This window comes from Bufo bufo, chromosome 4 (assembly GCF_905171765.1).
Source record: "Bufo bufo chromosome 4, aBufBuf1.1, whole genome shotgun sequence".
Taxonomy (NCBI): Eukaryota; Metazoa; Chordata; class Amphibia; order Anura; family Bufonidae; genus Bufo; species Bufo bufo.
Genome location: NC_053392.1, coordinates 424,767,308 through 424,790,010, shown reverse-complemented (window position 1 = coordinate 424,790,010; position 22,703 = coordinate 424,767,308). Strand labels below are relative to the sequence as shown.

The 22,703-nt window shown below is 46.0% G+C and overlaps 1 protein-coding gene across 1 annotated transcript in view; it reads right to left on the bottom strand.

Moving 5' to 3' along the window:
* The window catches only part of LOC120998607 (saccharopine dehydrogenase-like oxidoreductase), a 152,144-nt gene that overhangs the window by 121,610 nt on the left and 7,831 nt on the right, over positions 1-22,703 (bottom strand). Inside the window, exon 4 of the mRNA XM_040429324.1 lies at positions 15,370-15,499. Within this exon, the coding sequence (XP_040285258.1) occupies positions 15,370-15,499 (130 nt within the window). The remainder of the gene's footprint in view (positions 1-15,369; positions 15,500-22,703) is intronic.

The following is a 22,703-nucleotide window of genomic DNA, read 5'->3' as shown; positions in this document are numbered from 1 at the left end:
ATGGAGCTGCGAATAGCCACGGCCCCAAGAAGGAATCCCTCCTCCCTCTCAACCCAGCAGGTCCTCCCTGATCTACAGGTAAGCCCTAAGAAACCGTGTCATACAGTGAGCACGGGGGAGGGGGAGTTCGCAGGAGAGCCGTTGTACTTATCTGCGTCCTGCAGTCTTCCCCCTCTGATCCGGACCAGCAGGGGTCACCTCTTCAGTCATCTGGCACAAGGAGTGGCAGTGATCTGGATAGAGGGCAGGAGTAGATGACCCTGGGTCTGGTAGGCCACCGGAGCTGCAGGTCGAGCCCGATTCCACTTATCTTCTGGGGGGAAAGGGAGGTAGCCGGGGACGTCCATTCGACCCCGGCGCTCGCTCCACTGTGAGACCAGGGACGCACCATGTGACCCTGCGTCCTCTTTTGAGGAACAAACAAACAGGAGAAAAAAAAAAATACAGGGACAACCCTGCAGGAGCAGGAGTGTCACCTCCTTATCCGACACTAAGCTAAAAATGAGGTCCTCCTGTTGGAGCATGGGGGTATAGCCAGTGGAGGAGGAGCTGTTTTTTTCTTATTTGCATAGTATCTCCTCCTAGTAATGGCCTAAGCTATACCCAGAAGGATTTATATAGCATACATTCATTATGTTTTGTTAGATTGTGAGGAATTTCGCCCAAAATACAGATAGAAATCAATAAAGGTAGCTCAAAGCAAATAATATCACCAATTAATTCAATAAGATCCTGCAAAAAGGGTTGTATTTTTAGACATCTCCACCACATGTGGATTATATCCGCTTTTGGGTTTTCACATCTTGGGCATAGGTTTAACATACCGGATGAAAATCTTTGTGTCACGGGAGTGACCATGATAGGGTTTAGAAGATCTAAGAGACTGGCTGCATGTGATGTGATCTGACAGCCTCTTTGGTTTCACTTGTTTCTGTGTTGTTACTGGTGAGGACCACACTGCTTGTCTCAGGTGTAACTTAAGTGGTCATTCCAACTCCTCTTTTTAGTCCGGTCTCGCCCGTCATGCTATGCGGTTGATAGCTCCTTTCTGGTTTTGGAAGTGCTGGTGTTTGGTTCTCCACTGAGTTCCTGCTCATCCGCATACTTCAGAGTTAAGTGTCTTTTCCTATTTTCTAGTTTGTTGTATTAAGTTCCTGCTCATCCGCATACTTCAGAGTTTAAGTGTCTTTTCCTATTTTCTAGTTTGTTGTATTCCCCTATCTTTTGGTATTAGGCCTGAGGAAGTCTCCTGTTCCTTCAGCTGGAAAGAACCAGGTCATCTTTTGTCCTGACACTATTTCCTGGGCCCTTTAGGGTCAGATAGGGCTCTAGGTTCCGACGTATGGACATTTCTACCATCGAGGTCTGTTCATACTGATAGTAGTCAGGTCTCGGTCTAGGGATTCAATAGGTGGTGACCTTCCCCCTTTCCCTAGTTTCCAGGCCTAGTACCTTTTTCCTTCCCTCCTGTGTTCAGTGTGGAGTTTACTACCCACACCGCGCCGTGACACTTTGAATCCAACTAGGGGTTACGTATAAACAATGTAAAATCATAAATTGGGTAACTCTGTATGAAGGATTACACAAATAATTACTCGCTTTCCAAAGACTCCTCCACTGTTCCTTCGATAGGGAGCCTATATCCCTTTCCCATGCATTCTTACTTTTACAGCTCTCCCCATTATTTCTAACTACTCTTAATTTTTTATATAAAGTCGAAACCAGTCTGTAATTGCCCCGCCACCCTAAAATAAAATTCATCAATTCATGTGAGTGTAACACCATAGGTTTCTTTTTCTTAACTCCCTTGAAAATTGCAGGTACCTTATTTTTCGCCCTATAAAGTGAGTAAAAATTATAATTCGTCTTATACTTAGACTCACCCAAAAAAGTGATATCCCCCAGTGTCCTGTTATACCAAAGAGGAGTCATTCGTATAATTCCTTCTAAACCTAGATTACGCTTAACCAACAACCAGGTCTCCACTAAAGGTTTTATCATGGGAATCTTATATGAACCTTTTTATATAATTGTTCTGATTTGAGTAATGCGAACATATTTGGCAAACCACCTTCATTATGATGCACTAAATGTAAGAAATTAATTTGTTCCCACTTCATTATCAACGCAGTATTGACCACTGAATAATAAAGCCTCATGTCTGGAATTTCCAATCCTCCCTGATCATAAGCCCTGGTAAACCAGCTTAATCTTTTCCTAACCCTCTTATCAGCCCACAATAATTAATTAAATAATTTCTCCAGATTTTCCTATAGAGATGGGACAATTTCTAATAACATATAATAATTGAGGTAGCAAAAGCATTTTGATGAGACCTATCCTATCCGCTTTATTTATAGGAAGTTTATTCCGAATCTTAATCCTCTCCCTAATTTTCCGAAATAGCGGCATAATATTCAAATCTAGGGCCCACTATCCTTAAGTTCTTATCTGTGATTTCAACCTCATCACTTAATGGAAATAAAATTGATGCCAGTTGATTACCATACCAGATAGCATGCCAAAACCATTCATCATTTTAATAACATAATCTAAATCCTTGTTAGTATCACCAAGAAAAAAAAAAGATCATCAGCGTAGAGTGATATTTGGTCTGCACACCTTTTTTTATATTAAAACTTTCGGACAACTGTCCGTTAGTGGATATGCGTGCTGTTGGATCCCTATAAATAATCTTCAACCAGGTTATAAATTCAGGGCCAATACCAAATTGACCCAAAATTTCCCAAAGATATCCACATTCCACACTGTCAAAAGCTTTTGTCGCATCTAGTGACAGAATAGAACAGAGACCGGTATCATTCCCCAATCATTGGATATTAGCAAAGATTCTGAATAGGTTTAGAGATGTAGATCTTCCAGGAATAAATCCATTTTGATCTGGATGCACCAGGTCAGTAATAACCCCTTTCAGTCTCTTCGCCAAAATCCTAGATAGAATCTTGCAGTCATTATTCATTAAAGAGATTGGACGATATGAACCCGGATCAAGGCTATCATTTCCCTCCTTATGAATTAGAGTTGTGCTCGGATCGGCTCATGCTGAGAGGGTACCCTACCTAAGCCTATACTCCACCCCCCCAACCTAGAAGCAGCAGAGTTATGCCGGAACTGCTTATCGAAGGGTAGCCTAAAGGGGGCTACCCCAATAATGAGACCTGAAAGAAGGGAGGGCTCCTGGGTGGGTTGAAATCGTTCGAACCGACAAGTGGGGGGAGGAGGGCCAGGTTTAAATAGTGAACGCCCCGCCTCCCCTCACACAAATACGGCACTCTTAATTGCCTACCACTTGTGCTCGGATCGGCTCATGCTGAGAGGGTACCCTACCTAAGCCTATACTCCACCCCCCCAACCTAGAAGCAGCAGAGTTATGCCGGAACTGCTTATCGAAGGGTAGCCTAAAGGGGCCAAAAGAACCATGCATAGGAGTTAGAAAACTTGATAACAGAAACTACAGACCAAAACTCGAAAGCCAATGATATTTCGTATAAGGATCCGGGATATTACGTATGGAACACACGGAACTGCGACGACCCAACCGTTTGATGACATGTACTGGCACCTTATGCATGGACGCCGCCGCTGCCGCGCCCATGCGGAAGGAATGTCCTGTGATCCAGCGAGGACCGACCCCTGGACCTGTCAACTAACCTGAAAGTACGTAAGAAAGGCCGCGGTGGTTAGCCGGGCATTGACTAGTTCGAGTACGGGAGAACATGCCGCTTGGACTAAATACTACGCAGCCAAGCCTCCAAGGCCTGCACCGGACACCATCTGCTGTCCGTGGGAAAGTATCTGACCGCCACTGGTTGCCCCGGCCGTGACGTCTTGGACGAGGCCAAGGTGAGGACATAGATGGACCCGCGCCGGATGAGCTGACCTTTCCGCAGGCACCCAGCCAGCGTATTGGTGCCCATGAGCTCGCCTGACCTGAGGAATCCATGGAAAGCCAGGTACAAGGCTGTTTCTACCAGAGCGCTAACCTGCGGCCCGAACGGTTTGCCCCTGCAGTTTGCCTGTCACGGCCTGAACAAGCTACCGGTAAATGGCTGACGCCCATGTCGTTTCACAACAGACATCTTGCGCAAACCCTTCAACGCCGCTTTGATCGGGTGGGCGGAGAAGAGTGACGGTAGGTCCGGATGTAGCCTGCACCAATGGTGCTGAATACCTGCCATGTATAGTTAACAATGCTATAGGACAGGTTTAAGTGAGAGTGGCAAAAACCCCGACAAAGCCCAATAGGTGAGTGATAGGCCCCCGGCCAGCGGCCGGGTAGGTGTTCTCATATCTCTGAAACAGGTGCCAAGCTGTCTTGTAAGCCCTCAGAGTATTACTGGCCAAGGAATTGGCCATCAGTCTCTTAGCTATGGTGAGATGGGAGACTAGTCCCAGCGCAGCTGGGCCTGGTGAGGAAATTTTTATTTATTTTTTTTAATCTCCATGCGTGAGAGACTCTAATGGCGGAGTCATATGTGTAAAACTAAAACGGAGAAGCTCTGCGTGAGGGACTCTAATGGCGGAGTCATATGTGTAAAACTAAAACGGAGAAGCCATGCGTGAGAGACTCAGATGGCGGAGTCATATGTGTAACCTAAAACGGAGAAGCCATGCGTGAGAGACTCAGATGGCGGAGTCATATGTGTAACCTAAAACGGAGAAACCATGCGTGAGAGACTCTAATGGCGGAGTCATATGTGTAACCTAAAACGGAGAAGCCATGCGTGAGAGACTCTAATGGCGGAGTCCTATGTGTAAACCTAAAACGGAGAAGCCATGCGTGAGAGACTCTAATGGCGGAGTCATATGTGTAAACCTAAAACGGAGAAGCCATGCGTGAGAGACTCTAATGGCGGAGTCATATGTGTAAAACTAAAACGGAGAAGCTCTGCGTGAGGGACTCTAATGGCGGAGTCATATGTGTAAAACTAAAACGGAGAAGCCATGCGTGAGAGACTCAGATGGCGGAGTCATATGTGTAACCTAAAACGGAGAAGCCATGCGTGAGAGACTCAGATGGCGGAGTCATATGTGTAACCTAAAACGGAGAAACCATGCGTGAGAGACTCTAATGGCGGAGTCATATGTGTAACCTAAAACGGAGAAGCCATGCGTGAGAGACTCTAATGGCGGAGTCCTATGTGTAAACCTAAAACGGAGAAGCCATGCGTGAGAGACTCTAATGGCGGAGTCATATGTGTAAACCTAAAACGGAGAAGCCATGCGTGAGAGACTCTAATGGCGGAGTCATATGTGTAAAACTAAAACGGAGAAGCTCTGCGTGAGGGACTCTAATGGCGGAGTCATATGTGTAAAACTAAAACGGAGAAGCCATGCGTGAGAGACTCAGATGGCGGAGTCATATGTGTAACCTAAAACGGAGAAACCATGCGTTTGAGACTCTAATGGCGGAGTCATATGTGTAACCTAAAACGGAGAAGCCATGCGTGAGAGACTCTAATGGCGGAGTCCTATGTGTAAACCTAAAACGGAGAAGCCATGCGTGAGAGACTCTAATGGCGGAGTCATATGTGTAACCTAAAACGGGGAAGCCATGTGTGAGAGACTCTAATGGCGGAGACATATGTGTGAACCTAAACGGAGAAGCCACGCGTGAGAGACTCTAATGGCGGAGTCATATGTGTAACCTAAAACGGAGCAGCCATGCGTGAGACTCTAATGGCGGAGACATATGTGTGAACCTAAACGGAGAAGTCATGCATGAGAGACTCAGATGGCGGAGTCAAATGTGTAACCTAAAACGGAGAAGCCATGCGTGAGAGACTCTAATGGCGGAGTCATATGTATAAACCTAAAACGGAGCAGCCATGCGTGAGAGACTCTAATGGCGGAGTCCTATGTGTAAACCTAAAACGGAGAAGCCATGCGTGAGAGACTCTAATGGCGGAGTCATATGTGTAACCTAAAACGGAGCAGCCATGCGTGAGACTCTAATGGCGGAGACATATGTGTGAACCTAAACGGAGAAGTCATGCATGAGAGACTCAGATGGCGGAGTCAAATGTGTAACCTAAAACGGAGAAGCCATGCGTGAGAGACTCTAATGGCGGAGTCATATGTGTAAACCTAAAACGGAGCAGCCATGCGTGAGAGACTAATGGCGGAGTCATATGTGTAAACCTAAAACGGAGCAGCCATGCGTGAGAGACTAATGGTGGAGTCATATGTGTAAACCTAAAACGGAGAAGCCATGCGTGAGAGACTAATGGCGGAGTCATATGTGTAAAACTCACACGGAGAAGCCATGCGTGAGAGACTCAAAAATGTATATATTATTTTTTTTATTTTTTATATATATATATATATATATATATATATATATATATATATATATACTTTTTTTTTTTTTTTCACTATCAACCACTTAAGCAGCTCCCGTATGGGCACAGCTCTGAGTACGAGCATGAAGAGCATGGTATAACGCAGATCACCTGCACGGACTAACTAACATCTTGTGCCTAAATAACCCCCTTGGAACCTAATGTACGGCCGGCAGCAGGAAGCCAGCCACCGCCTATGATCTGCTCCCCCTGACCGAGCCTAGTACTCCTTCCCCTGATCCCTGCCTACCTAACGGCACGGCGGCCCGTGCCAGACTTTATTGAAGATGAGGAGCCTTACCCCCCAGCCGCGTGGGGAGCTCACGCTGCTCCCTGGCAGAATGCACCAGTGCGGGATGGCCGACCCACCGCCGGCTGGACACTCGTACCGCGTGGGGAGCAGCGCCACTCCCTGGCAATGTGCACCGGATCAGAGGGAGCCCTTCCTTTACCGTAGGCCCCGGCCCCCGCTGGTTTGAACCGTGTGCCGCGTGAGGAGCCGCACAGCTCCCTGGCATTGTGCGCCGGTGCGGGAGTGCCCCCCCTCACCTAGGGGCTGGTTATTGTGACTGGAACCCGCTGGGAGACTGAAGCCTAACTGGACCTACCTGTGACCGTGAAGGCTGACCTCCCAGGCCGTGGCTGACCCACGTGCGTAGTCGTGACGCAACTACCCGTAGATGCCCACCCAGTGCCTGTAGTTAACGGGAGTGCGACCGAGTCTGTGGATGTGACCGACTAGCCCCTATAGTCGTGAGGGGACCCTACATCGAGAGTAGCGGTAACGGACCATCGCCTGTAGACGTGGTAGTATTACCTCATGAGTCTGTTGACATGAGACTAATGCCTGCAGTTGTGGCCGGTCTTAATAATGAGTCTGCAGTCGTAACGGATTTGTGCCTGCAGTCGTGGCAGGGCTTTAGAGCGGGTCTGTAGTCGTGACAGACTGATGCCTGCAGTCGTGGCAGGACTTTATAACGAGTCTGTAGTCGTGACAGACTGATGCCTGCAGTCGTGGCAGGGCTTTATAACGGGTCTGTAGTCGTGACAGACTGATGCCTGCAGTCGTGGCAGGACTTTATAACGAGTCTGTAGTCGTGACAGACTGATGCCTGCAGTCGTGGCAGGGCTTTATAACGGGTCTGTAGTCGTGACAGACTGTTGCCTGCAGTCGTGGCAGGGCTTTAGAGCGGGTCTGTAGTCGTGACAGACTGATGCCTGCAGTCGTGGCAGGGCTTTATAAGGAGTCTGTAGTCGTGACAGACCTGGCAAAGCAACATTCCTATCTATACCATTATTATAATTTTTTCTTTTTTTTTTTTTTTTTTCTTTTCCCCCCCACCAAAGGCCACGACTGTAGGCGCCACCCTGTAAGAGATGCGCCAGAGGCCTGGACATAATAGACCACCATCCCCTGTCCCCCAAGCCTATGCAGGAGAAAAGAGGGGGTTGGCCCCCGCATGCACCACCCCTGACTCACCTGGCGGCCATGACAGCCACGAACCCCACAGTATCGTAAGTTAGCCCACCACCTGTGAACCTGAATAACCAAGGACAGACGTGTGAGTGAGCGCACGCCAGCTGGGCGACACTTCACTCATGCCACCGCTCCCTAGCTAACCACCGGATTATTGTGACTGCGCCCGAACCAACCCCCTGACTGACCGTATGGGCTTATGGGCGGCCCGGCTGCGTGCGCAAAGTGACGTGGCCAGCCCCCCTCCTTGAAGCCCTCTTTATATTTGATCCTTGAACATATTCCAAATTTTTTTAAATATATATATATATTTTTTTTACTCCTGCCTTAGTACCTAGCCACTGTGCCTGAGCAGAGGAGCCCTGCACCAAGACTGCAGTACCAGTATGGGCCTGTAGGTGTCGACCATCCCCCGCCCTCTCTCAAGCCAGGACCTGCTGGAGCGCAGCAAGCCAGTGATTCCCTTCTAGGTTAGAATTAACCATTGAAATCATAACTTGTTATACAGTGCACATGTCTGAGTATCTGCTTATCTCGTCTTGCCTGAGTTTGGCGCAGTAAAGAAGACGAGTTTATTCTGCAGCGGATTCCTAGACATGAATAAGCATGTCCACCTTCACAGCCTCGCTAATTGTAATTACCAGGAGAACGTGCATCAGGATCGGCTGCGAGGGATTTGCGCTCCGCCATGTGGAACATTGCATCCCGTGCCCACCGCTATCGACTATTTGTACAGGGAAAGCCGCGGCGTATTAATCGCCTATAGGTTTCGGCTTCCATCCCCTGATCCTGCAGCTGGACCTCCGCTTACTGATTGCAGCTAATGAATAGACCCCTGTGTGAGCGGACGGCGTTTTCCTCTACGGCGGAACGTTCTGATACGGGAGTGAGTGATATATAACGCTGCGTCGTGGAGCCGACGGCCGGCGTGACCGATGCTCAGGGTATGCGAGCGGACGTCGTGACCCGTCGCTGCTGAGCCACAGGTGAGGGGTGCCTGCCTGGGGGACGCTGCATGTGGGAGCGGGGGTGCTTAGCGCAGGGCCTGGAGCGGATCGGGGTGCCTGTCTCGGGGTGCCGGAAGCGATCGGGAGTGCGGGCAGTCTCCAGCGCAGCTGGGGACCGGCGGCACGCTTGGCAGCCCCACATGTTATACATAGCGAGACGGGTGTGCAAGCCACCCTGCCTACCTAATCACCGTAGCGACGAGCTCGACGCAGCCGATCCCCCGATCCTCCAGTGACGCATGCCCTTCTCTGGCACCAACCCACAAGCCGATTCGAAATCGTTCGAACCGACAAGTGGGGGGAGGAGGGCCAGGTTTAAATAGTGAACGCCCCGCCTCCCCTCACACAAATACGGCACTCTTAATTGCCTACCACTAATCGTTGCTTCCCCCATTGAGGTAGGTAAACAGACCATTTGTTTAGAGCAGGGATACTCAACTGGCGGACCGCGGTCCAAATACGGACCGTGGACACCAGCTGTCCGCACCCCTGCCATCCCTTCCATAGGAAGCAGCACTTTCATCCGGCGCCTGCACGTGGAGGAAGCTGTCTCTCTCAGCGGCTCAGTCCCTCCTCTCCTGCAGCAGCGGCATGTAAGGGAGCTTCAGGCTTCAAAGGACACTTACATGCTGCTGGAGAAGAGGCTGGACATCACCACTGCCACCAATGGAATAAAGTCCACATTTTGGGGGGGAGGGAGGGGACTGAGGGGTACAGACAAGCGGGAACACTGACTGCAGGAAAGGACACCACAGTGTCATTGTCCTGTTTCCATGTTGCCTGTGCCTCTCTCTGTAATGGTTAAATTTAGATAAGGCTCCATTCACACCATGGTATTTTTGTTCCACATCCAATCCCCATTATTGGTGGATTGGCTGCGGACCCCTTTATTTCAGTGGGGCCGCAAAAGATGTAGAGAGCACACTGTGTACTGTCTGCATCTTTTGTGGCCCCATTGAAATGAAGGGGTCTGCATCCAATCCACCAATAATGGAAGTTGGATGTGGAACAAAAATATATATGTCTGTTCTGCGGCTAGGGTTGCCACCCGGCCAGTATCTCACCGGCAAGGCCGATATTTTAGTGGCCCTGCCAGTGCAGGTAATTTCTTTATACCCGCAATTTTTCTGTATGGACTGTTACTAATGAGCGCTTCCATTGCAGAGCACTCATTAGTACAGCCTTTAACTCCACCGCCACTTGTGTTAATAAAAAAAAAAGTAGGGTACGCACCAACTGGAAGCTCAGGACAGGAGCTCCGAGACGACATCACACTGGAGCGCAGGTCCCGTCCTCAGCTTCCAGTCAACAGAGAGTGTTCACTGCAGCGCCATCAAATGGAGGAGGTAAGTTTTTTTTGTTGTTGCAAAAGCAGAGATGGTGGCATTATTCTTACCGGGGGCACTAATGGGGGCATTATTCTTATTGGGGGCACTAATGGGGGCATTATTCTTACTAGGGGGCACTAATGGGGGCATTATTCTTACTGGGGGGGCACTAATGGGGGCGTTATTCTTACTGGGGGCACTAATGGGTGCGTTATTCTTACTGGGGACACTAATGGGGGCATTATTCTTATTGGGGGCACTAATGGGGGCATTATTCTTGCTGGGGCACTAATGGGGGCATTATTCTTACTGGGGGAACTAATGGGGGCATTATTCTTACCGGGGGCACTAATGGAGGCATTATTCTTACTGGGGGCACTAAAGGGGGCGTTATTCTTACTTGGGGCACTAATGGGGGCGTTATTCTTACTTGGGGCACTAATGGAGGCATTATTCTTCCTGGGGGCACTAATGGAGGAATTATTCTTACCTAGGGCACTAAAGGGGGCATTATTCATTAGAGTATACAAAAACCTCCATTAATCTATTCGCCCAGAACTCCCTGTCTCTCTTGAATAATTCCACAGGTAACCCATCTGGGCCCGCCGCTTTCCCAGGTGGAGATTCAACAATTGCTGATAACACCTCATTTAGTGAAATGGGCCAATCTAAATCTACCTATTGAGAAGCACTAAGTTTTGGAATGTTAATATCCCTCAAGATATCCCCCAAACTGCATTGGTCTACTTGATTTTATAGTATTCCCTAAACACTCCCACTATCTTATGCTACTTTCACACTTGCGTTTGGGGTTCCGCTTGTGAGATCCGTTTGAGGGATCTCACAAGCGGCCCCGAACTGATCCGTTCATCCCCAATGCATTCTGAATGGATAAGGATCCGTTCAGAATGCATCAGTTTGGCTCCGTTCCGCTCTGGAGGCGGCCACCAAAACGCAGCTTGCAGCGTTTTGGTGTCCGCCTGGCCGTGCAGAGCCAAAACGGATCCGTCCCCCATTGACTTTTAATGTAAAGTCAGGAGTCCCTATTAATATACCATCGGATCAGAGTTTTCTCCAATCCGATGGTATATTTTAACTTGAAGCGTCCCCATCACCATGGGAACGCCTCTATGTTAGAATATACCATCGGATTTGAGTTAGAGCGTGAAAACTCAGATCCGACAGTATATTCTAACACAGAGGCGTTCCCATAGTGATGGGGACGCTTTAAGTTAGAATATACTAAGAACTGTGTACTGTACATAACTGCCCCCTGCTGCCTGGCAGCACCCGATCTCTTACAGGGGGCTGTGACCCGCACAATTAACCCCTCAGGTGCCGCACCTGAGGGGTTAATTGTGCATATCATAGCCCCCTGTAAGAGATCAGGTGCTGCCAGGCAGCAGGGGCAGACCCCCCTCCCTCCCCAGAATTAAATTCATTGGTGGCCAGTGCGGCCCCCCCTCCCTCCCCAGTATTAAATTCATTGGTGGCCAGTGCGGCCCCCCCTCCCTCCCCAGTATTAAATTCATTGGTGGCCAGTGCGGCCCCCCTCCCTCCCCAGTATTAAATTCATTGGTGGCCAGTGCGGCCTCCCTTCTCCCCCCCCCTCCCCCCCCCCCCCGGGCGCTCCTCCTACTGGTAAGTGACAGGTCTGTGCTATAAGCAATGCGCCGCACAGACCTTTCACTTACCAGTAAGAGGAGCGACCGGCCGGCCACAGACAGCGCAGGTAAGTATAATTCTTCTAAAATTGCTAAGTAACCATGGCAGCCAGGACTGCAGTAGCATCCTGGCTGCCATGGTAACCGATCGGAGCCCCAGCGATTAAACTAGGACTCCGATCGGAACTCTCTGCTGCTACCAATGATGGGGGGGGGGGGGATTTTAATTAGGGAGGGGGGGGGAGGGGGGAGGCCGCACTGGCCACCAATGAATTTAATATTGGGGAGGGAGAAGGGCCGCACTGGCCACCAATGAATTTATTACTGGGGAGGGAGGGGGGTCTGGCCCCCTGCTGCCTAGCACCTGATCTCTTACAGGGGGCTATGATACGCACAATTTAACTCAGGTGCGGCACCTGAGGGGTTAATTGTGCGGATCACAGCCCCCTGTAAGAGATCGGGTGCTGCCAGGCAGCAGGGGGCAGTTATGTACACAGTTCTTAGTATATTCTAACTTGAAGCGTCCCCATCACCATGGGAACGCCTCTGTGTTAGAATATACTGTCGGATCTGAGTTTTCACGATTGTGAAAACTCAGATCTGAAAAAGCTGTTATGCAGACGGATCCGTTCCAAACGGATACCATCGTTTGCATTATAGGTGCGGATCCGCACCAAACGCAAGTGTGAAAGTAGCCTTACCTGGTTCATAGTGTATCGTTTCCCCTTTTATCCCGAATTGCGGCGATATTTGCCGCTCCTTCAGTGCTGTTAATTATCTTGGATAAAAACTTGCCTGGTCTGTCCCTTCCCAATATCTCCTAGATCTAACAAATAAGTCCAAATTCTATGCTTTTTCCCCTGAGATAATTATCATACTTATTGGATGCCAGGAGCCATTCTTTTCTCGTTTCCTCAGTTTTTTGAATAATCATCCTTTCTTCACTATTTTTCATATTGAGCTTTTTTTCTCAAAGATTTTTTTATTTAGTAGCACTCTCACATAAGCCTTGGCAGCATCCCAAACCACATTATCCCCAGCTGAGCCCTTGTTTATGTCAAATAAAAAAAACTACTTTCTTTCTAGTTGCTCCTCCCGGCCTATTAAATAGGGTAGAGTTTACGAACGTTGTTCCTACCTTCGATCTTTGAACCCACCTTTATTAAAACTGGGGAGTGGTCTGAGATGCACCTTGGCTCATATGAGACCACCACTTTGATCTGAAATGTCATGTGATTACCTAATACCTAGTCTATCCTAGAAAGTGAATCAAAAGTCTTACTATAACAAGTCCGCCATATATCCCACCATCCAAACTCTTAGGCTAGTTGCTTTAAAGGTGTATACCCATGTTTTTTTTAACTTAATCTGTCCACATCGTCATCCATCGTGCAATTAAAGACTCCTAGCACCAATAAGGGGCCGTTTTGTTTATCCTGCAAAAACTCTAGATTAATAAGATTAATGTCTGTAAGGTGGAGGGATATATATATCCCTGCCAATACCAACCTAACATTCTCAAAGTATCCATGCAGAAAGACAAATCGTCCCTCTGCATCGATCTTCTGAGAAATGATTGAGCATGCTATATCTTTGTGAATGAGAATACTAACCCCTCTACTGTACCCACTGTAAACCGAGTGGAACTGAAAAGTAATCTATTTTCTTTAAAAAAAGGCTCAATTTCTCCCGCAACATATGAGTCTCGGTTAGACACACTATAGCTGGAAGATATCTTCTTCTTATAAGACTAAACACTGCAAAGTTCCTCACCTTCTCCCGCAATCCTCTCACATTCCATTACACGATTTTAATTATGGACATCTTTTATATCAAGATTCTTCGCTGCAACAGGAGAGGCAGAAAGAAAGAGAAAACAGTAACAAAAAGGAGAGGAGAAAAAAAAAAAAAAACGCCCCACCCACCCCTCTTGTTCTTGGTCCTATCCATTACCCCCCCCCCCCCCCCCCTTTGGTGTTTCAGTCCCAATTGGAGACTTAACACCCTACTATACTGACACGAAATCCACCTCCTTCCCCTCCATATCACTAAAATGGTGTTATCTTTTCCCCATAACTTTACTTAACATACACTTAATTCATCCTAAACCCATAGCTTCCATCCACTTATTTACTTCTTGAGTAGAGATAAAGAAGCTAACCCTATCCTTTGCGGGGTATCGGAGGGAATAAGTTATCTCCGCCTGGCGGAGTCTTCGTTTAACCTCAGTAAATTTCTCTCTCTCTTTTTGAGTGGCGGCAGAGTAGTCCAAGTATATTAAGACTTTTGATCCTTTAATTTCTACTGATCCTAAAGATCTTATTTTACGCATGACAGTCTCTTTTATCCTTAAACAGGGTAATTTTTGCTATTATTGTTCTTGGGAAATTACCCGTTAGGTTCCTCATTGGTATCCTATGTGCCCTCTCCACTATGAACAATTTAGACAAGTTTTCCCCGCCTACCACCTCAGTAATCCAATTTTGGATATATCATTTTTTCAGGAATTCCTATCAATCTTATATTTTATCTCCTATCCCTGTCTTCCAGGTCTCTAATTGTTTTACCTAATGTTTCATTCTCTACTTTCAAGCTCTTGAAATCTTTTACCATTCCAAGAGCTTGATCTTCTAACTTACTAATCCTTTGTTCTACCAAATGTGCTCTCTCACTGACTTTCTTACAATCATCTCTAACTAGATGTACTTCAGATTTTAATTCCCCCATTTGCTTCGTTATCATCTCCAGCACACTGTTAGACTTACTCACTTCTGACATAATGTCAGCCAATGTGGGGAACTATGACGTGTCTGCTGGAGATGGCAATGTCGCCCCCACTTCTGCATCCTCATTGCTCACAACCATATTTTTTGTTTGGATGTTAGATTTAATATGTCCCTTATACCCTACGGTTGACGAAGCCTGAAGGAACCTGCCCAGTCCACCCTCCCGATCTCCTTTTAATCTGAGTGTGTCTTGTCTAGGGGAGCCATTGTTACCTTCCTTTCCTTTACTCTTTACCCTCCCCTTCACCTTTCTTCCTTTCCCTTTTCTTACTTTGTTCCTATCTTTTAAGAGTTTTGCTCTTAATCAGTGAAGTAGACTAGTGTCCCCCCAGGATTCGTCACCGACAAAACAGAGCGTCTCACTTAAAACTCGCCATACCATGAAGAAGAGACTGAATAAGGGCACAACACCTCCCCTCTGCTATCCCAGTAGTGTAGCTGTCACATTATACTAATTAATGCAATTTCCTTCTGTGGGCATCTTTATATGCACCAATCAAGAGAACAACAGGGCTGTCATTCTCCACATATTATTACAATGAGAATTACCTTGCAGGTAAAATTCCCCTTATAGCAGCAGTAAACGGAGAGTGGGTTACTTATCTATTTGTGCTGACTACTGACATAAAGAAAAAAAAGTACAAAGTCCTAAAAAATCTATAAATAGTGAGTTTACAAAAATACACATTTCTGATGGAAGGGTCCCTTTAATTTATGAAACTAAAATGTAACACATTATTAGTACCTTGCATGCTGTTCCTGGTGAATAAAACCCCTAGATCAGCAGGAATGGAGTCAAATCCACTGCTTCCAACAACATACACCCCATTGTCTGCTGCCTGCCTGTCATACTTCATGTACATTGACTCAAGAAACTGTGGAGAAGACAGGACAGGATTATTAAACAGGAAAATCACACTACAATACAATACTTCTACAAGCAGAATGCCACGGTCAGAATAATGCTGTGTTAATACTGCACTTGCCATGTACATCGCACATATAGGTTGAGAAATACACCTTACGTATATTCCGAAATAGACTACTGTCATAGGTTTGTTTCAGGATGCCTCTGTATTAAATATACTAAAAGACCTCCCCCTGTTGTACAGTTGTGTACCTTCTATGGAGGCAGACCACGGGACTTACTATGGGATCTGTGGGGAAAGGGACCGGCTACTGAGCAGCTTTTACTGCTTTCCAACAGTCAAATTAATTTGCTGCAGCCACCAATAGGGGGAGCTCAATGGAAAGATTTATACGGCTCTTATTAGAATCTCCACTAACTGCATAAATTCATATGTGCAGAGCTCCCCCTAGTGGTGCAGGCATCCATAATATAATAGGATACAGGGCTCACCGGGAAAGATTAAAGGGGTTCTCCGGGAATTAAAAAAATGAAAATACTTCAATGTTAATTTATTACAAATAACCTACTCACAAAAAGTTAGGGATATTTGGCTTTCAGGTGAAATTTATGGAAAACGTAAAAAAATTTGTGCTAGACTTGAGGTACCTTCTTTGTCTATTGTAATGTCCCATAGAATTCTGCATCTCTTACGAGGAATCATAATTACCCCTAATTATGACAGACCTCTAACGTGGCTTGAAATGCTAATATCACAACAATGAGAACGTAGGAAGGTTATATCACTTGTATATACACATATGATTAAGGCCTCCTGCACACGAACGTGTGCTGCCTGTTGCCATATTGTGGACCGCATTTGCAGATCCGCAATACACGGGTGCCATTCTGTGGGCATTCCGCATCACGGATGCGGACCCATTCATTTCAATGGGTCCGCAAATCCGGAGATGCGCAATGGTGCGGAACAGAAGCACGGAACGGAAACCCACGGAAGCACTCCCGTACTTCCGTTCCGCAAAAAGATAGAACACGTCCTATCTTTTTGCGGAACAGGCGGATTTCAGACCCATTAAAGTGAATGGGTCCGCGATCTGCTGCGGCTGCCCCGCGGTCGGTGTTCGTGCTGCAGGAGGCCTAACTCTCCCACTAACTCCGCAGATGGTCTTTGCTTTCTTAAAGCATGGGAAACTGAATTAAATGTGACCTTCGCACCATCTCAAATCCCCCAAGATAATATCCAGATCTGTTACTGTATTGTATACAGGTTGTTATTCTGCTGTAACTTAAAAACCAATAAAAAGAGTTTAAAAAGAAGAAAAAAGTTCACGCTACAGTGATATTATATCACCCCCACAAAAAATGTCAATGTCTCAATAACTTGTCATGTGGCCTTGAGCATCAATTACAGCTTGACAACGATGTATCATGCTGTTCACAAGTCGACTTATTGTCTGCTGAGGCATAGCATCCCACTCTTCTTGGAGGGCAGTCCTCAGGTCATTGAGGTTCTGGGGTACAGAGTTACAAGCCTCTACACAGCGACTCAGCTGATCCCATAGGTTTTCAATGGGATTCAGGTCTGGAGAAAGTGCAGGCCACTCCATTTGAGGTACCCAGTCTCCAGCAGCCATTCCCTAATGATGCAACCTCGATGAGCTGGCACATTGTTGTCCATGAAGATGAAATTAGGCCTGTGCTGTTCATGCAGAGGCACAATTACTGGATTAATGATCAAGTAGTATGGGCTTGTCACTGTACCATTCACAAAGTGTAGGACAGTTCTGTATTGACTAGACACACCTGCCCACACTGTAACACTACCACCACCAAAGGCTAATGCATAGCTCTCTCCGTGACATCTCCAACATCGTTGGCAGCCATCATTTCTGCTCAGCGTGAATTGACTTTCATCAGTGAACAGCACTGAGGCCCACTGTTCCCTCGTCCAGAGTAGACGCCCATGCAAGATAATGATGCCTCTGCCTGGTGGTGTGGTCAGGTACCAAGCTTTCTTGGCGAAACACGCGTTGAGGTGCAGCTCCGGTCAGACACCTAGTGCTTCCGCATATCATGGGTAACTTATGTTTTGCTTTATACATGTCTAGTGTGTTACCTTAGTGTCATTGCTTACACATGAGATAAACAAAAAGGAAGAAAAAACTGGAACTGCAAATAGTATTTGCTCCTTGGGCGCTGCTCGGCTGGATATATAACGCAGAAGGTGAATAAAAAAGTATTTATTGGTCTACGCGTTTCGAGGGAATTGGACCCTCTTCCTCAGGACAATCATACAATACAGGACAGTAAACATTTATTTATACACTTGTTTTTGGCGCCTAAACTCGATTTCGGGGGCGGGGCTATGGGCGGAGTTAATGTGCATATAAACTAACATGAGTTAAAATAATCGTTACTATATAAATAAATAAAAGCAAACTTAGGGACACTTCACACAATAAGGTTAACCCCTTTGAGCTTTTCATCGACATTCAGAAATTCAGAAGGATCCTAACAATAAAAACACACTTCTCAAGGGAAAATCCCATACCACAGAAGCATGACACCAATTCACCAGACCAGGAGTACAGACACATTGATGTACGTCCAAAATCAAATTTTTTTCCGTCATATAGTCAAGGGCACTGCATACCAACATTTTTTGACCTGATTTCAGCTGACCTTAAGATCTTAACCAAAAAACCAGTTATTCACAATCATAATGGTAATTTGACAAAATCTGAAAAAGTAGCTTTGAACACGCTCAAAAACAACCGTGATATAGTTATCCGCCCTGCCGACAAAGGGGGGGCAATTGTCATTCAGAATTACACGGAATACGAAAACGAGGCTCAAAGGATTCTAAACGATACCGAATATTATTCAAAAATACACCATAACCCCTTCACAAATGTAAATATCAGTCTAACCAACCTAGTGAAAGAGGCCCACAGTAAGGGTTACATAAATAAAAAAGAAAAAAATTTCCTTCTACCAAAAATCCCGTGCAACCCCTATTTTTATCACCTTCCAAAAATTCATAAGAATAAAGATAACCCCCCAGGTAGGCCCATCGTCTCCAATACCAAATGTGCGACAAGCAATTTATCTCAATATATGGATCTTCACTTACAGCCATATGTCAAAAACCTGCCCACGTATCTACATGACTCCAGCCAGCTCATCCGTGAATTAAAAACTATAAATTGGGAAAAATCATATTCGTTTCTCACTTTAGATGTCACATCCCTATATACCAACATTAAACACGAACTAGGCCTCCGGTGCGTCCAATCAGTGCTGGAAAGGGACATTAGCCTAAAATCTTCCCAAATTTCTTTCCTATTACAAAGCTTACAGTTTATTTTAGAAAACAATTATTTTTTATACAATGGTAACATCTACCACCAGTGTAAGGGGACCGCTATGGGGACGCGTGTAGCACCGTCCTTCGCTAATTTATTTATGGGGGAGTTCGAAGAACTACACATAACCAATCACTCAACCTATAAAAACAAAATCATTTTTTTCAGGAGGTATATCGATGATATATTCATTATATGGGATGGGGACGAACTCTCCGCCAAAACCTTTTGCCAATCCCTTAACGAAACAGATTGGGGTATTACCTTCACTCTCAACTTTAATAAAACGGAAATCGAATTTTTAGATATTATCATTCAGAGTCACAATAGCACCATATCGACCAAAACATACTTCAAACCGGTAGATAGCAACAGTTATATTCATTATTCCAGTTTTCATCACAAAAAATGGCTACAAAACATACCTTATAGCCAATTTAAACGAATAAGACGTAACTGTACATATAAAGAAGATTTCATACAACAGACAGACACCATCCGTAAACGTTTTTCGGCAAAAAAATATCCACCTAAACTGATAAAAAACGCCTTGAAAAAAAGTTCCATTGTGTCCCAGGAGGAATGTCTTACAAAGACCTCCAAAAAAGAAGAAACACAAGATCGTCTTAATTTTATCACCCAGTACAGCACGTCAAATGGGCATATTAAGAACGTTCTAGCCAAACACTGGCATATATTACTCCAAGATCCATACCTCTCAAAACACCTAGCGCATAAACCAGCCATTACATATAGACGAGCCCCTACGATAAAAAGCATTTTGGCCCCCAGCAAACCCAGACAACACAATGCACCACAAAAGAAATCCAGTATAATTACGGCACAGAATGCGGGCAGCTACAAATGCCGGTCTAGGCGATGCCTATGCTGTAAAACAATTACCCATAATCAAACCACATTCATATCAAACCGCAATAAAACGTCCTTCCCCATAAAACAATACATGACGTGCCAGTCCTCTTACGTCATATACCTAATCGAGTGCAGTTGCGGCCTGCAGTATGTGGGGCGCACAACACAGGAGTTACACTGTCGATTTAATCAACATACATACAATATACGACGCTTATATCAAAAACACAGCTTGTCAAGACACTGTGCGACAACTACAGAAAAACAAAAACACCCAATAAAAATCACTCCTATAGAACACATACCAGAAAACCCATTTAATCGGTTTGATATCCTACAAAAACGTGAAGTCTTCTGGATATATCAACTTGATACGCTAACACCCCATGGTCTCAATGAACTGAGTGAAACAGTACTGTAATCAAATAACATATGCTACTACCTATGTTTTATAGAATTTTATACATGATATATCCTTTTTATGATAATATTTTTATCTATATTTACCTGCTATGTTAATTACCTTTTACTGTGTGCACTCTATATTCTTTCACCATTCAGTCGTTATTCTGCTCCCATAACGTCTATTCACTGTTATACAGGACATCTCCGAGGGCCCGCCCCGTCAGCTTACGTGCCAAGGTAGTGGGGGCGTATCCTACCACTCTGCGTAGTATATTATTTTATAGCGCTTCCCAGCACTTCTATCACTCAGCAAAACCCAACCTCCCCTATAATGTTACGTCATCAATGTGGGCGTGGCCTAGCGACCCGTCCCTAAGTATTACCTCCCCCTGCCGCTCTCTGTTTCATACATATCACTTGTGCATACATTTTTCACCCTATTTACCACTGGACATCCATATTAAGTGTCCCTAAGTTTGTTTTTACCCATAAAGGAGGGATTGTCTTATTTCATGTTTACATGTATATTAACTCCGCCTACTGTCCCGCCCCCCCAGCGCTCCCATTACTTAGTAGAACAGCAACACCCAACTTCCCCGTCAGTGCATGTCACAAATGTGGGCGTGGCCTAGTGACCCGTCCTAACGTATCACCTCCCCCTGCTGCTCTCTATTTATATCCATCACTGGGGCATAATTCACACTCCAGTGACTATGTTTGTTTTCACCAATATAGTAGGGATTATCTTAAACTCATGCTCGTTTACATGTATATTAACTCCGCCCATAGCCCCGCCCCCCCAGCGCTTTTATTACTGAGTAAAACCCAACTTCCCCCTCAGTGTTGCATCACAAATGTGGGCGTGGCCTAGCGACCCGTCCTGACGCATCACCTCCCCCTGCTGCTCTCTGTTTACATCCATCACTGGTACATATTTTCCACTCCAGCGATTACCGGACGTCCTTGTGAAGTGTCCCTAAGTTTGCTTTTATTTATTTATATAGTAACGATTATTTTAACTCATGTTAGTTTATATGCACATTAACTCCGCCCATAGCCCCGCCCCCGAAATCGAGTTTAGGCGCCAAAAACAAGTGTATAAATAAATGTTTACTGTCCTGTATTGTATGATTGTCCTGAGGAAGAGGGTCCAATTCCCTCGAAACGCGTAGACCAATAAATACTTTTTTATTCACCTTCTGCGTTATATATCCAGCCGAGCAGCGCCCAAGGAGCAAATACTATTTGCAGTTCCAGTTTTTTCTTCCTTTTTGTTTATCTCACTTCGCTGTCGCATTTAATTTTTAAATGCGCCCTGGAACCTAGGCTGCAGCAAGGCATCCCTGGCCGCTGGTCCATTTTCCAGCAAGGCTCGTCACAACTAGACTCTGGTAAGCGCATTACTTTTTTCATCATTGTAATCGTCTCATACTTTACTACACATTTGGCGCTGCCTCTCTCTTCCCCCCTTCCTTTTATATTGCTTACACATACCACTCTTGCTTCACCTGTACTTTAGTCATTATGTGATCTGGCTGCCTGCATTATACGGGATGGCCACAATTGTTACCAGTGGTGGGCAACTCTGTTATGTGTGACCTTATTGATCCTTTACATGTGTGCAATACATATGCTTATACAGTATGTCAATCTGGGTGAATTTACAGTTCCCCCACTAATATGCGGTTCTACACCTAGTGTTTTATTACATCTTTTCCTTGTTAGTCTGGTATGTGTGAGGGTGGGGGTTTGCGGTCCCGCTACACGGGGCGTCCCATCCCCCTTTACCTTATGCCTTCGTGTTATTGTATATTTATTATTTTTCGCCCTAATAAACTACATATATTTTATATGAGTGTTTTCTCATTCTTCGATGGGGTTATTGGTCTTTTTTCTTTTGTTGGTTCCGTGGTCAGGTACCCTGGCAGGTTGCCTAGCACGCAGACCACGCAGATGTAAACTGTTTCGCATGGTCTAACGTGACACTTAGGTGCCTTTCACCTCCCTTAAATGTGTCTAGAGTAGGGCTGCAGATATAGACTATTTTTGTAATCCAACGATTAATTAAGTACTCTAATAACAAAAAACAAATTAAAAGAACGTTTTCCTTTACAAAAACTTATCAGCCCCCCCGTGCCATCAGGTTTCCCCCCCCCCATGCCATCAGGCTCCCCCCCAGTGCCATCAGGCCCCCTCCCCAGTGCCATCAGCTGCCCCCTTTAGTGCCATCAGCTGCCCCCTCTAGTGCCATCAGCTTCCCCCCAGGTTGTTGTCCCCCCCCCCCCCCAGTGCCACCATATTCTCCTCCTAGCCATGTCCCCAGTGCCAGTGAAATAAAATACTTACCTTTCCTGTAGGGGCGCTGCCGACACTCCAGAAAACTTCCATCCTCTTCTTCTTCACGCTCTGCACTGGGACCTGACGTCACACAGCGTCAGGTCATAGTGTGCACGTTAACTTCTAGTGCAGCCCGGTGCGGGCCAGTGGGGGACCATGGAGCGAGAGTAACAGCAAGGGCTTCACTCACACTCCATGGTCACATGACACAAGCGAATCCTTGATGCAAAA